The sequence below is a fragment of the Rhopalosiphum maidis genome, chromosome 4 (assembly GCF_003676215.2).
Source record: "Rhopalosiphum maidis isolate BTI-1 chromosome 4, ASM367621v3, whole genome shotgun sequence".
Lineage (NCBI taxonomy): Eukaryota > Metazoa > Arthropoda > Insecta > Hemiptera > Aphididae > Rhopalosiphum > Rhopalosiphum maidis.
Genome location: NC_040880.1, coordinates 23274163 through 23291960, shown reverse-complemented (window position 1 = coordinate 23291960; position 17798 = coordinate 23274163). Strand labels below are relative to the sequence as shown.

Below are 17798 nucleotides of genomic sequence, written 5' to 3'. Positions count from 1 at the left end.
TGGTTTATTTACATATATGAATCGACGCATAACGGAATGTACACAGCTTCATTCTCGCAACTAATTTTTATTCAAAAACGCGGTCTTGCAAGAGACCATAACGTATTTTTAATTTTTCTCCAGTCGTTTATTGTGATCAAATGGAGAAAAAATAATCGTTAAATTACACGTGCTTATATCACGGGAAACGCGCATTATATAAAAAAAAAAACGATGTCTGATTTCCTTTATAAACAGAACACAAATTTATTATAGTTAAAACTTTAAAAGCATAATAAAATTTCTCGTAAAATGTGGTCCGTTATTGTAACTATTATATGTGTGAAATTCACGTGCTATACATCGATGATTTCGAAAAGATTTACAGAGGTCGAGTACGTCAAATTAAAAAAAAAAAACAGATATCGCAACGAAAACACGTGGGCAATTATTCTGGAAAAATCGTAGACGCCGCGGGGGTGTAGGCTATATTATATACACAGGCGTAAAGCATGCAGGAAGGAGTCTCCCGAGAGAATCCATTGAGGTGAATTAACTATAGGTATCTATAGTATATATCAAATACTATGCGCTTCTAACATAAAATATTGGATATAATAGAATATATATTATTCGCATTCGACATTCGTGCATTATAGTGTTTCCGCTTATAATAATGCTACATTTTGCGTATAATATTTCGTAGTGTTTCAGTATACACGGCACACGTAGGTATATACATGATTCTCGTTAAAAAACAGAGACAGCAAAACTCACCTCGTTAAAAAAAAAATACCGTGTACCAACCACTGGACAACGGTAAAGTAGTGCGTACGTCCATATATAATATCATATAGGGTGAACCAATCATACAATTTTGTGAATATCTTAAGCGTTCATGGTAAAACAAATTTCTGTTTATCAAATGAGAACTTCCCTCTTTATTCAAAATTGATTAGTGGATACTAGATACATTTAAAAAAAAATTAATGTACTTAATTCAAAATTCGAACGAATAGTTCTTAAAATGATTTCACAAAAATATAAAACAGATGTAATATTTGATATAGTATATATAAGACTATTTTTATAATTAATACATTTTAATAGATTAATATTAGTTACTAATATTATCAAACCATAATAGATTCATAGCTGCCAAGCTCTCTCTGTTAGCTACAATTTACACCTGCTTTTCACTAACGAAACACATTTCATCCTTGTAAACATGTATTATTAAGAATCAAAACAAAAAATGTATTAAACGTTTTAGAGAAATAAACGACTTGGATTAATTGATTTAAATATATGTATTTAAATTAGTTTAATATTATATATAATGATCTTGGCTATCAACTTTCAATCAAGTTCACTCACACATAAACATAAATCATCTGTTAAAATAGGTTTATAACAACATTGAAGTGTTGTGTGCCTGGAGTAAAATCACCACAATAATCTAAAGAGAAAGACGATTCTATTTTTTTTTTAACAACAGAAAAAATTAAACAAACTTTTTAAATAGCCCCCTCCCACCTATAAGTTGTTACGATTAATTTTGATTTTATATCTTATTTGCATGACGTCAAATGTTGTGTTTATGTATATCAGTTTATCTTACGAGGTTTTATAATCCGATGATACATGATAATATATTACTATTTTACTAATGTCATTATAACAGTAATAAATACCTTATGTAATTTATATAATATACATGTGTGGGTTGAACAGTAAGTAAATCACCATTTTTTCTATCGTTTACTAAACAAAAATCTATCAGTTTTACACAAATATATTAAAAATAGATGTAAGGAGAATAAAATATGAGAAAACATTAATGTCTGACTGTTTTGAGCTTATTATAATATATCAACACAAAATGCGCAATTCAATTAATATATATATATATATTTTAATTTTACCAGTAGTTATCTTGAAAATGGCAAAACTACTGAGTAAAAATAAAAGCAAGTAACCGAGAGTCCGATATCTTCACTATTATTTAGTTAAACGTTAATATTAATGAAAATCTGAATTTCATTATTTGACAGAAGGTTTATTATTCGTCACAATACATCAGCATTGGATAATGGCATATTAGTGTATTACATTTGAGATCAACAATAATCCATTAAATTCAAAAAAATATTTTTTTAGTGATAAATCGGGCTTAGCTTAACATTTTTAGCCTTTTAAGAATTTTTACGATTGTTGATAGTTGTAAATTGCGCTCGGAGAAACTATTAAGAAAATCTAAAAATAACATTGGGACTCAATTTTTACGAAAAAAAAAAAAAAGATAATTGAATAAAATCATCACTGTAAAACTAACACGTTATTCTTCACTTTGTTGCCAGAATACTCAATGGTAATAATAAAAATAATAATACACGTAGAACACCTACCTATTTATACAATAGTATCTCTTGGTTGAATAAAGCAGGACAAAGGCCAATCTTTGGATCAATTCCGTTTTTTATATAAATAATATTATTTATTTTATTATTGTTCTTCTTTTACTTTAGAAAATATACTATACATGTTAAATAGCTATGGAAGTGAAAGACGGAATATTTTCATGACCTAGAGCGTACAAATCCTGAATACGTGGGAACTTCCACTCCCTCCTACCAATAACATTCATCACTAAGCGCGCGTTTAACAATGTTAGGAGACAATCTTTATCGCAAAAACTATACTTTACACGTTATAATATCATCACACAATGACGCGTTTAGTAAATCTTATCAGAGACTATTTTTTGATTCCTATGTATATGTGGCTTTTCAATTTATTTGGTTTTTTTTTATATTAGAATTTGTATTGTTATTTCATCTCCGCCAAATCAATACCTAAAAGGAATTCAGCGGTAAGAAGAAAATGTACATAAAAATGAAAACTTTTCACGACTTTAAGCGTGTTTTCAAATCCAATAGGGGATGCGGTGATACCTATAATCTTATACATAGTATATACTATTATTTTGTATACTGTTATTCGACCGTTTGACAAATAAGTAATCATTTTTGGGAAAATCTTGAAATCCTAAACAAAATACTTTGCAAAAAGTTTTAATTTCGATTCGAAATTTGTAATATAAATTAAATGGAAAATATAATATGACCACAGGAAAAATGTATCTGAAAAATAATAAAGCTCGAATACAAATTATTATTGTAGAGAAATCGTACAAATTGATTGAAGAAATATCAAGAACATATAGTAGAGCTACCATTACAGAATGAAAGCCCTATTGACAAAAAAAAAAAGTTTGATTAGTTTTCTTTCTTATTGCTTTTGTAAATTGTCTCTCTTTAAAATATGTATACAAGAAGTTTAAACATTTTTGGTTAAACCAAAATAACGTATAATAGTTTACCTTATTTTTTGATACCGGAATAAGAAAATTGTTGAACACAGAAAAAAATATTTAGGACCATCATTGTCTTAAGGTCCAAAAATGTAGTAAGTAATGAAGAATTAGTAATCTGCAATCAAAATTTGAACTCACCTTTAAAATAAAAAAAGTTTTAAATTTTAATTGCTTATTGAAAAATAAAATTATAAAAAAAAAAACTAACATTATTAATCAGTATGTATTTGACCCAAAAATATTGATCGATTTTTTTTTTTTTACTAGATATACGTATAAGTATATGAGTAGTTATTAATTACTAATTATATTAATGTATAAATTATAATATGATATAGTAAAACATTCTTCAAATTAAAATAACCACTGTTATAGTAACATAGTTATAAAATAATAATTGTTTAAACAATAATATCTACTTCTTTATAAAAATGTATTTTATACTTTTATCTATTTTTTTTTTTCAAAAAATAGTGCTGGGCTCTACTAAATTTTGTATGCGAGCCCAAGAATAATTAAAATTTATTTATTGATCTTAATTAAAAACTCAGTTATACGTAATTCATAAATAAAATATGGTTATTAACATTTAAAAATTGAATTTATAAATTAGCCTCTATAGATAATTTTAATAGCATAATAGGAATCCATTTTTAACTGTATCAACTTATGATAATTTGAATAATAAATGGTTAACCTTTTATATTATAACATTTTATAGTATAAAATATATTTGTTATTATTATAATGTTTTGATGACAATGATTTTATTTGTATATAAATCACTAATGCGAGTAAAATTAAGTATTCAGAAATAAATTATTGCAGCAGAGGAGTAGTATTGTTCACACAGAGCCTCCTCTACTGTCGGTTAAACAGGAAAGAAAAGTAAAATGAAAGAAATTATTCCAATAAAAAAATATAATTCTTTAGTATTAGGTGCATTTATATTGGTATATACGCCAATTATAACTAAATTAAAAAATGAATACAAAAATTAAATCATAGATATTTTCATGAAAACGTTTAATTGTCAAAATTCTGTACCTATATTGTATAATTTCTATAAACTATCAAATATTTAAAAACGATAAATAATCAATTAATATTTCAAGTATTTATATTGAATCATTTAAAAGTATTAAATACACAAAAAAAAGTTTTTTTTTCCAACTGATGATCATAAAATAAACCTCCCGTTTACTAAAAAAGTACATTTGTGTATAATTTTTAAATCAGTGAAAGAGCTTAAGACATTTTTAAATCATTCTTAAAAAAAGAAAACGTAATTGCATACAATATACCTAATTTACAATAATAACAACAATAAATGTTACAGTGACAATTAATATAACGATTTTTCAAATTTAAAACATCCGTAATAGACTCTAGTAGTGACCTACTCAATAACGATTTTCTATCAAAACTGACTACATAGAAAAATAACTTTCTTATTTGTGTGTGTGTGTTTGTGTTTATTCAGATATAATAAATCAAAAATTAATATTATTTTGTGTATTTTTATACTAATTTTAATTATTAAGTTATAACTGTGCAGATTTTATAATAACTATTCAAAATTTATTAAATGTTTTTTGTTAAGTAGTTGTAATGAAAAATATCCATAATATTTACCAAGATCTGAATATACAATGTAATATATTATAAAAGGTAGACAAGTAATAAAAATATGACAAAACTAAGTAAGGGAATCATATTTCTACTGCAACTCTTTCAGAGAAAAACTCCTGCGTGCGCTAAAGATTCTAAATCCAACATATTGACCTTATACTTATTAACATAGTTTCATGAGAATTTTTAAAAAAAAATTATGTTGTTCAATATAACAATCACTGATATGCATTTTATAATCCAATACATGTCATGGCTGATGCAAAAAAAAATATCAGATATAATTAAACATCCAAAAAATATTAATTTAAAAATCTACATTAGATACCATTATATTGCTATATTGTTTTTTTATAATTTTGTTTCGTCAGATTAACGATTAATTTATTATCATGACGATAAAATTTAAATAAAGTAAATTTAGTTATTTCTGTATGTGTGTGTGTTGGCATCGTACGACCTAACCTATACAGCACGCGTTTAGTGTGTAGTATGTACCTATGTATACTGTATTACTGTATAGAGTATACCGTATACGTCAAAAAATATTAGCAGTGTCTAATGATTTTATAATAAATTTAAAAATAATTACGGATTTTTTAAAATAATTATTATGTATACATTATATAATACGGTTTACATTTCGATTTCGACAGAAAATAATATTGAGCACATTTGCTACTTCAAAAAAAAAAAACATAGTTATAAAACTAATTATTCCGTTTTATAACGAAAACAATTTATTCTTATTTTGAAAATCGTTAAATTAAAAAAAATATACATTTTCATATTCTGTATCTACTTTAAAATATTTATTATTTAAATAACATAATTTCGTTACTGCTTTTAATATTTTTCAAATGGTTTCGCTTTTATAACATTCTATACGTATATAATAATATAAAATTAACCATGATTTCGTTTTCCAATAAAATAAAATTGTATTACCCACTAAGGTAAAGTTAAACAGTGAACCTCTAGATCCGCTGATCTAGGTAAGCCACACGATGGCATACCACTGATGTAGATATTTTAGAAATACGAACGTATACAACTAATTTTCAAGCATCTTTTTGCTTTCTCACTGCATATATTTTAAATGGGTTTTACAATTCATTCTAATACAGCTTATAAAAAGTTTACTCTTGTTTTGAATTATATTTAGAAATGCATTCTCGCGATCAATAAATACCCTTTAAAAAATTAAAAGTTTAGGTATACACTTTTTGGTTTTCTTCAATCACTTTTTCATCGTTTAATCTTTTCACGTATTATAAGTTGTTTATAAAAGCATTACAAAAAAATCAAAAACGTTCTCAAAATTTCTCAAAAGTTCTAAAAAAAATCTAATAAAAGTCAAATAAACTTAATAGACTAATTCAACGTTATTCGAGTCATTAATTCATTGAGTATGACAATAACGTAATGGGTACATTGTATATATTTTACTAAATATTAAACACTTTATACTTTTATTTTATTCATAAATGCAATCATATTTCACCAGAAATATAGTAGTGTAGATATATACTACATCGAAACAAAGTGTGTAGTTAATTTTAATATTTTCAAGAAACTATTGTAAGTTTAAACTTAATATTATTATTTATACAAATACAGTCTGACTTCAACTATTTGATTCCCCATAAAACGTAATATTGAACCATAAAATGTTCGACTTTAACAAAATACAAATCATGTAACAAGTTATAAAGTTAAAGGAATATTTTTTTTGTATTTTCGAGACCACTTGTCACTTGATAAATAATATAAAACATTTTTTTTTAACTAATTATTATAATACTATTATTATATGAACGATACGCAAAATGTTGCGGATAAGCGATTGGACTTAATGTAATAATAATAATGTATTATTATTATTATTAAAATGGTAATTAATATCAATTTATTAACAAAAAAATCAATATATCTGTTATTTATTTATATTTTATTTTCCTAACAAACCTAAAAAATAAAATTAACTAGTATATAATATACCACATTCGTAACATTTCCCGTTTCATAAACTGTGCAACAAGCAAATTAAATTAAAATTTCTTACATTATGTTAAATTATAGCTTCGGTTGTACTCATATAAATAAAAATTTTTAAAAAACCAGTAAACTATAATTTACTATTTGAATTTTAAAGTAATAAAAAAATATACCTATATTACTTAAATATTATGAATATTATTTAAATCACAAAAATAACACGTGTACTTGGACAATAAATGATCATACAATCGTACTAATTAAACTTACAAGTTAAAATTCTTATTATTTTATTCATCTATACGTAATATTTTAGTTAAGTACATAGTTTTATTATACATATAAAAATTATTATTATTAATATTGGTCCTAAGAGTAACTATGAATGTATTGATTTTGTTATGATGTATTTTTTTTCTGTTTATCGTAATTTTTTGGTGCATTAAAATGCTTCAATTTTCAACTTTCATGGTGATTTATAGTAGCAAATTGGATCTAATTGGTACTTTGGGGAGTCAAAAATAAAATATTCTTTGTTCTTTTTTTTACAATTAAGAAAAAATAAAAAAAAATTGTAGACAAAATTTATTTTTTATTTTGTAATAATTAAAACAAATAATAGTAAAAACTTGAAACTATCACCAAGTGTTAATATAATAATTTTCTAATCATGGTATCGTAATATGTTGACTTTTTTTATAAACAATTTAAATTTTCTATATATTTTTTCTATTGGTATACATATATATATATATATATTTTTTTAAAGTTAAATTTTCACAAATTCATCAAAATCTCAAAAGTTATAAATTATTTTATTATTATAAATTTACAAACAATTTTCTGTTTATATCTACGATTTCAAAATTTAATACAAGATTTTTTATAAATCTTGCAACCTTATTAAAAAAAAAAACTTTTTGAAAGTCAAATTAGTTTCTATGATTATGGATATTCACCCGTATAATAACTATTTGTTTTCGATCGATTTTTGTTTTATATTTTTTTTTTTTCGTTATTCAAAAACAAATAACCGTAGAAAGTTGAAAATTTCATAAAATTAAAAATGTTTTATTATTATTGTCTATGCATGATCCTTTTTGAGTAATATTATAACCATAAGAAATTATTCACTAAATCAATATTTTTGAAAATATAATACAAGATCCCACATAAATTTTTCTTAAATCTATATAAAATTATTAAGAATACATAAGCACAATTGTATTTTATATGTATTTGAAGTTCAAATTCTTACAAAATTAAGAAAATATACTAGCTACAAGTCTTTTGTAGTAAGAAATTTATAAAATTCTATACTTTGTATAGTTAAGATTTGAAAAAAATATGTTCCTCATTTCATATGTGAATTAAAAAATGTAGAAAAATATACAAACACAAATATTTTTTATATATATATTTGTAGTTTTAATGTGGAATAAACTACGTATTTTTACTTTTTAATGATAAATAACGATATTAGTTATTTTATTACTATTAAGTTATATTATTTATGGGAACTTAAAATTTTTATGAATATTATGAACTTTATCACGTGGAATGAAATTTTCAAAATATGTTGATTGATTTTGTAATATTATCTATTATTTATACTATGAATTTATAATCACACTTTTTTACAATATTTATCCTATATAACGTAGTATGTTTTCGAAAAAAATTAAATCAACCTACCACAATAAAAAAAGTAAAATAAATGGCTTTAATAGTTAGATATAAAAAAACATATCATGAAATTTACTTATAACGATATAAGCAGATAAACTGTATCCGCTCAGTTTTTCATATACAATAATATTATATCATTGAATTCAAAATTTATACTCCAATAATTTCAGTGATTCGTTCTACACCATATGCACATCAAAGCGGTACCCCCTTAGGCACCTATTTATTTTTGTTACTGATAACTTATGTCTTATTGTAATAGTTAGAAACGAAAAATAATTTTAAACGTTGAAAACAATCACTGGAATTTTCCCGTTTTACGAATGGATTGCAACGTAACACAATACGTAATAAACCGTCTACAATAGAACGATCGGTATCGTAAAATAAATATTTGTTTTATATTTACGCAGTATTTGTATAAATAATAATAATAGCAAAATATATAGGTAAACGACTTACCGACGATAAGCTCTCCGCGGGACGGCGACACGGATGAACCGACGACGAGTGCGATCGCGATCGCGACGAGCACATGCCCGGGACCGGTATACATGACGATTCAGCAGGTCTGCACCCTTAGCGAAACAGGCGAGAACTGACGCCACGATGTGATAGTCGCGTGTCTCGGCCGGCGCGGCGTGTATCGGGTGCGCACCGACGAGAGGGTTGTTGCTCCACCGACGCCAGAAGTTTTTGCCGCCAAACGCGGTCCACCGCCCGCCACCGCGCGCATCCGCCTATAATAATAAACCCTTTTGCGATCACACCCCTTCGGCCACGCCGCCGACATAATGAAGTCGTCGTCGAAACGTCCGATTCTCGTCGAAATTTCACCGCCAAGGCGACGGATGACCACTACGATTTAATCGCAATAATAATAATAACAATATAATGTGTGCGTGCGGCTATTATTCATTATAATATTCATATATTTGGAGTTATATTATGCATAGATACGTCTTTATATACGATGACCCGCACACGCTGAGTAAACCGTTTTTCGGTTTTTCGGCACGTTCTGCTGACTACATTTTATAAATTTTACAATATATTATATTTCATATACGCCGTACCTATTATTATAATATACGGCGAGGACGACGCATTTTATCAGACGTCAGCAGACGTGTGTTCGACGACGCGACCGCAAACCCTAATAACATGATGTCGCATATTATAGTGTTGCACGAGCATCACGCATTTCCCACCAAAATCGTAGGTACTTTTCCCTTTTCGGCCGATACGTTCTTCCGCCGCCAAACGACCGTTTTCTATATCGGGTGAACAGGAAAAAAAAAAAGTTTTCGATTTTCCATAGGACTCCGTAAAATACAATATAATAGGTACTGCAGTGTACACCGTACATATGTAATCACCAACTTTTTCAAATACCAAACAATCGGATATGGGCAAACATAACGTATATATTTAAACTTTGAGAGTTTCAATCTTAACTCGTTTTGCGTATCTTTCAGTCACGGAAAGTAAAGTTTAGCATACGCGATTCGAATTGAACACATAGGAAAAACCGTCTAAAATACATCATTATATTATATATAATTGATTATTTATTTTTTCATTATGTTATTCATGATTAATAATTAAACTCATATAAATCATCGGGTAAATTGTAAATTTATTTAACTTTACTATCTTATAATCCAAATCTAAGGAATACCTCAAGAAATATAATAAATATAAAATATATCAATAATATATTATGTTGTCGTTACATAAATCTCAACGTACAAAACAACAATTAAATAATAATTAAAATAATATAGTGCTATATTATTTTAATCTTGTCTTACTATGATCTATTTTTTGAAATTTGAAAAACATCGTTATTATATTTTAGTGCCTAATCGGCTGTCATTTGGAAATAAATGGTTAGGTATACAATTTTAGTGTAAAAGGTTAACACCTAATCATGAACGATGTAGTTATATGTCGTAAAAATGTTTCATTGTAATACCTATTATAATTTATTATGCTCACAAAAAATAACTTTGCCTTCGTTACGAATAATAAATTGACAGGATAAACGTAGTCTGAATAAAACTTCCACGGGAAATATTTTAATCTCTTTTTCTTTAATTCCGTGAATCAGAAGCTAACTGAATACTTCCTATGTTATGCATCATTTATGTCACCCTGATATCAAACACTGAAGATTCTATGAAAAATATGAATAAAAAATATTAAATATTTATAAGAAATAAAAATATTTATAATTAATACAATAGTAGATAGATACAGTTTTTTAATTCATAAATAAATTAGTAAAAAAAGGAAGAACTATATAACAAATGAGTTTTTTAATTTAATTTTTATGTTTGTCGAAATATTTTATAAATAATTTATAATATTATCTTTTTTTTTCATTTTAAAACAAAAAAGTGATCACTAATATTGATACCACTCCAGTCTGAACCATATGCATTCAATCACATGTATTGTACCAGTATTTATTTTTCAGTTCAAGCAGTGGGCATACAGTAAAATTAACCTAATTAGAAATATGATTTTAATAAACACCATTTATTGTATCCCTTTTGTCATCATATATTGATATTATATGAAAATATAATACCGCTTTTAATGTCCCTAGTTGATGTTCTTGCATAGATAATTTTTTACGACGAAAACGACCTCTTGAAATTTTGTAGCCGCGGAGACCCTTCAGTCTTCATATTCTATAATGTTATTTTCGACCGAGACGAATTCGCTGGATTCGTATTTTTAGGCATTACATGAGTATAGTTGAAATAATGATCAAATTATTCAGCAACTTTGATTTGTTCTAACTCAAAACAATCAATACTCGCAAAAGTCACATTAGATAAATTACCACATAAAATAGATTTTTTTAAATTTGTACAATGAATAATAATATGTATATCATATATTTTATATATCTCAAATAAATTACTTCACAATATTGATATTAAGATGTGTTTACGAATGATAAAATTGTATAATGTGTAATAACGTTTTGATCAGTACACATATACACATCAACTTAAATATAGCATTCTAAAAAAACGAATTGACAACAATAATGTTCTATTATTTGAGCAAAAATATATTATGTTTAATGTATCGCCAACCAAAAAAATGATTACTTTAAGTTCTTAATCAAATCCACTATAAATATTTGAACACACCATTAAAACAGTAGTATAATATTATTAAAACACAAATTTATTTTTAACTTTGAACAAGCATAAACCTTAAACATTACATAATATGTTATAAATTTATAATACACTAAACATTATATTTTTTTTTATTAATTAATAGATACATGAGATGATAATATACTCACAACTAAATAATATTTACTAAATATTCTTTATAAACAAAAAAAAAATCTAAATACTTAAAGCTACCAAATACTTATTATAATCATACTCATAGATTATAATTAATATAATATAATACAATACAGGTACAATATGATATATAATTTTATATTACAAACAAAAAGAGCTAATAATTTATAGTGACGTAGGTAGGTATTAACGTTTTTATTAACTGTTTTAATAAATGTTTTTTTTTTAAATATTAACTAATAACATTTCATTACCACGCATAGCTAAATCAATTAAATGCGTACTTTTTTTTTCTTGCGTACATTGCCTTGAATGTACTTAATATAGAAGTATATTTTTATTATACTTTAGTCTCTTCACCATGTAAAAGTAATTTATTTATTCATTTTTACTTTTACTTTGTTAGTTTAGTTTGTTTTCAAAATACATTCTTTTGAACTTGTCTTAAATTTAAATTACTGATTTTTTAAGTTATATTTAAAAATAAAGCTTGTAAAAATTAAACGTTTAATATAATGCCAAAAACAGATTTTCAAAAGTATTAAATTCATTTAGTTTGATTCTATTTGTAAATTCTGATTAAATTTAGAACATAAAAACAAAAATGTTAGTCAAAAGTATTAATTTCATTTATCAAAACATATTTTGTTTAAATAGAATTAAGAATTTTAATGTATAGTTATGCATGTATTTATTGTTTATTTATATTATTCATAATTATTCAAAATAAATTAATTATCTAAGATAAAATAAACTTGCAGTTATCTTTAAAAATATTATGGTTCAGGAACTATAACATATTACTTAAAAATTAGAACAGTAAAAATATCAATAGTTTAAAAAAATTATTACTATTATTCACAAAAATAAAAGGTCAATAATTTGGACAAGTAACAAATAAATGTAAAGTAATAATAATAATACATCTCATAATATGATATAAATTTAAATCGTGTATTTTTTTTTAAAATAATTTATACCAATAAAGTTTTGAAAATAAATTTTAAAATCAAATTTAATATTAATTCACTGATAAATTTGAAGTGTAAAATAGTTATTAATAAATAATGTATAATATTATAGGTAGGTACATAATATTTATGTTTATAAATAATTTATATTAGTTCGAGATTTATTTCTCGAATAGCTCACTACGATAAATAATCTAAATAAATCAAAACAATTTAAGATGATTCAAATCTATTTCGAAATATGGAAATTAGTTAATATAGTTATACTTATAGGTTTATTAATTTTTGCTCCATAAAAGATTGTAGTATTTTTTAATTGCATTAATCCAGTGTCACTCCATCTTAATTCTTGTAGTGCAATAATTCCAAGTCTTATACTTCTTCATCTCATCTACCAATGTTCTAAATGCGCCAGGTTTAAATAAAAGTCCATATATTTCAAGTACCAAAACGTAGAGCCGATTTCCAATCTAGAGTCCTGTAATCCACTAATCCGAGGCATTATGTTTGTGTCCTGAACAAAGTTGTTTTTTACAGTGACGGGTTGTTAGCCCGTCGCCAAACCCCCAACCTGAAGGACCAGACTGAGCCAATCAGTTAAGGCCAGCTCAGAGCTCGGGGCCCCGGGTTCGCCAAACCCGTAGTGCTAATTACTTAGCACCCCCCTGAGAGGCAAATTTGTAATTGATTTTACATTTATTTAAAATTTAAAATTATAAGCAATCTCAAACCCACAAAAAAAAAAGTTATAAACGTTGAAAACTTACATACATATTTTTTTTATTACACTTATAAATTGTGACATATTATTATTTATTATATTTATGAGAACGATTCTTTAATAATGCATGCGATTTAACTATCTAAGCAAAACAGTTTGCAGTAAGTTGAATTTGTCCAATAATAAAGCGTCAATCTTACATCAAAAATGTAAAACCAAATAAAAGTTTATAAATAATTTTTATGTAAATTGGTACCTACTGACCAATTAAAGTATACCTAGTGGCGAGATAAAACTAGTTATTAAAGAACACATTATATTACAGAAGGTTATACCATTAGTACTTTGGAGACAACAACTTGGGAATTTCAACAGAAACCTACGATGTGCTTTTTTCCACCCGACACAAGTTATACTTAATGTATAGGTCTATAAATATACATTTAACTTGGATCTTAATTAAAAAAAAAAACAAAGTTAATAATTAATATTAATATATACCGTGAATGTTAGCGTTAAAATCATTACCCAAACATTCCAAACTAATTAAAAACACAAAGTTTTATCACCATGAAAATAAACTAACTAGGCTAATTTCGTAAATATAATCTATAGATATGAATATAATATATAAGAAAAAAAATCATCTTTACCACGAATTCATACATTTTTTTTTTAACAGACAGTACAAGTGGATTCGAATTCAACCCTTTTTCACCGGATTAAGTTTGGTTTCAATTTTGGTACGATAATTTATATATTAATTGTAAGTACAATTTACAATTTATATAAATGGGATCGATAATTACATATAATTATTGGTTATAATGAGTCACAGATAGTAGACTATCCCTAAGACTCTGGCTTTTAGTTTATACTCTATAAAGTTCTACATTTTATCAAGACTTGTGAAGAATCGGATAAAAATATTAGAAAATGTTTTAAGATTATTTCACTGCTTAAAATAGTAACAGTAATAACTATAACAGGGTACGTATTTAAATGAAAATCAAATTTGTTCTAAATGTTCTACTGTTATTATACAACACTGCCTTCAAAGCATCAAAGCATTTGTTTTAAGAATTTAAAAATGAAAATGACAATTTGATTTTTTTTGTACTCTTGTACATTTTATATAATTTTTAAAGCTAATTAAATAATTACATTTCAACATATTAATTTTATTATTTATAAAGTATTTATCCTATATAGGTACCAAACAAAAACGGCGAATGCTTTTATTTTGTAACGTGCGGATATGTACAAACAATATTTTTTAAATATATAAATCGACCATGTTATTTATGAATGCATAAAATTCAAGACATGCTTGATAATAAAATTACTATAATATAAATAGATTTTTTTTGAATAATTTTTATTAAACGTTATGTAAGGAACAATAATTTTGTAAGTCTTTTTTCAATTGTTTTAATATTATTAGATAACGCGCCAATATACGAATAGTATTTCTTTAAGACATATTCCTTATTTTCTAGAATATTTAAATCTATGCCCTGTTATTGACTATATAATAAGAAAAGGTTGAGACACTAAATGTATAATGAGTCCTATGTTTGAAAAACCGCCTTTAAAAAAAATAACATACCTGCAATATAGTATCACAGACGTCTAAAAAATAAGGTTTCGTGATAGCACCTTGGCCGATATACATCTAGTCCACGCCACTCTGTGCACATCGATAAACGAATGTATTTAATTATTTGGAAAACTATTAATAGGCACTATAAAATAGCCATATCATCGTAATGCAAATTATAATACACACCTTCCGTAATTATAATACCGAACCTGCAAACGGTATGTGTATAATTAAAACTATTACATCCGCTTTGTTCCGCATATGCGTGCTGGCAATCAATGTCATCATCGGTAATTAAAAAAAAATCACAGTGGTTTATACCTACCACGTCTGACCGGATGTTAGGTAAACACCATAATAACAACATTATAGGTAGGTACACCCTCGCAAAATTACCACGTGAGTAAACCCACAATAACTACACTGGTCGGATAAGTCAGCATATACAACGGGAAAACCGCGAAACGCTAAAAAAAATATTATTATTATCATTGTTATTATTATCGTTTACTTCTAACAAAGTTTTCCTATATTATAATGCGTAGTTTGGGTAGTGTAAAATACAATCGTATCGAGATGATCGACAAGAATAATATAGCTATGTTTACATATACACATACAATATACATGTATATATATATATAGATAGATGCAGTAGGTACATGACTATATAGGCGTACTGACGGGAAAAATCGAGATCTGCTGCTAAAATAACAAAAATAAAAAACAATATATTTCATTCAAAAACACACTGCAGCAGCTGTAACAGCTCCAATGGTGACCTATGACGATCACGGTGGATGCTGCACACAATAATGCACTTCGATCGACTCGAATACCGTTATAATATTATTATATATATACTGTGAAGGCACGTGGTTATAATGCATTGGTTGTGGGCCTGAAGGGTTACTGAGTAACAACCCATATATCTCATGCATATCAATAGGGATCGTCAAGCGTCGTCGTCGTCGACTATCGACAATGTTTTCGTTGCACATCACACGCGAACACAATTCCGTAATCGAGCTGAGGGTTCTCCTGCTATTTCCCTTTACTTATTTAGAGACACATTTCCGCTTCAGGCGCGCCGGCCGCGCATATACCGTGTAAGTTTGTTTGACCGAATTGGTTTACTTTGTAAACTAATAATATAAGCCCCAGGACACCCCCTCCCCTCACTCGATCTCGATCTTTGTGCCGCGGTGGTTAAGTCAAAATAAGAAACGAAAAATAAAACTTTTGTTTTTTTATATATATATTTATTCATCTATATACTCTGAACCGACGCCATTCGGACTTTCTCTTTTTATGCTATAGGTTCTTCTGTATTTGATCTATATTGGCTTATTACTCTTACTCTTCCGATAAATTTTCCTTGAATTACCTTTTCGACATAAATTAATGAAATATAAATATATAATAATAATAATAACAATCATTATTATTTTCTGCGCATTCAAATATTTAACCTATAATTTGCAATCTATTTTAAGTAAATTGTTATATATTTTATTAAAATCCCATAGCCATAATCATCATAAACAAAATTTAAATCTTCAAATAAACACTAACAACGTTGCTCATTTTTAAATTTCATTAATACGTAAACAATATGTAATCATATATTTACATAATATTATATTTATGACAGTATTGTTGGAGGAATGACTTGTTTACTTGAAAAAAAAATTGAAACTATTTTAAAAGTCTTGCCCATAACTCAGTACGAAAAATCAATCAATTTTAATTCATTCATTTTTTATAATAAAAACTTCAACATTTTTTCATTCAAAACAAACTTTCTCATAGTCAAATGTTTCATTATCTAAACATGTATTTTTAAACTATCAGAAATATTTATTTCTCTTAAATTATTTGGCTTTGGAAGTAAATTTTTTTTCTTCTTGCTCTTAAAATTATTTTTCTTGTTGGATGTTCCGGGAAGTCAAGATTACAGTCGAGAAGTAATTGGAATTATGCAATATATAGTATGTATTGAATTTCAGATGGTTTTTCTCGAATTGATCTAGCTTTATCATTTATATTTACTAAAGCTGTTTTCATAATCAAACTTCTCGCCTCTAACGCATGATTATGTATAGAAAAATTTTCTTAAAACACGTGTTTCTCGTCGTTAAAAATGTTAACAGTTCAAGCATTTCAATATTCAGAATCATTTTTTCTTTATTATGACTACGTTTTTCGAATTCCCAGTAAAACTTATTTTACCATAACATTATATTCATTATTTTCGTAAAAATAATAATAAAAAATAAATATATATTTTTATTGATGTCAAGATAACATTATTACATCATTATTACACCATTTAGAAACTTAAAATACTGAGGAATGGGTGATCGTAGAATATTTTGATACAATTTGTTTGTAGGAGAAACTGAATTAAACTGATAATAATTATGTACTATATGTTATGTAAAAACTTGTCTAACTGTTGATATTGATACTAACTTAAATGATTTGATTC

At 26.0% G+C, this 17798-nt stretch overlaps 1 protein-coding gene across 1 annotated transcript in view; it reads right to left on the bottom strand.

The window, feature by feature from the left end:
- Positions 1-9258, bottom strand: part of LOC113548077 (neurotrimin-like) — a 166563-nt gene extending 157305 nt beyond the window's left edge. Inside the window, exon 1 of the mRNA XM_026948744.1 lies at positions 9137-9258. Coding sequence (XP_026804545.1) covers positions 9137-9230 — 94 coding nt within the window. The 5' untranslated portion in view covers positions 9231-9258. The remainder of the gene's footprint in view (positions 1-9136) is intronic.
- Between the last annotated feature and the right edge of the window lie 8540 nt (positions 9259-17798).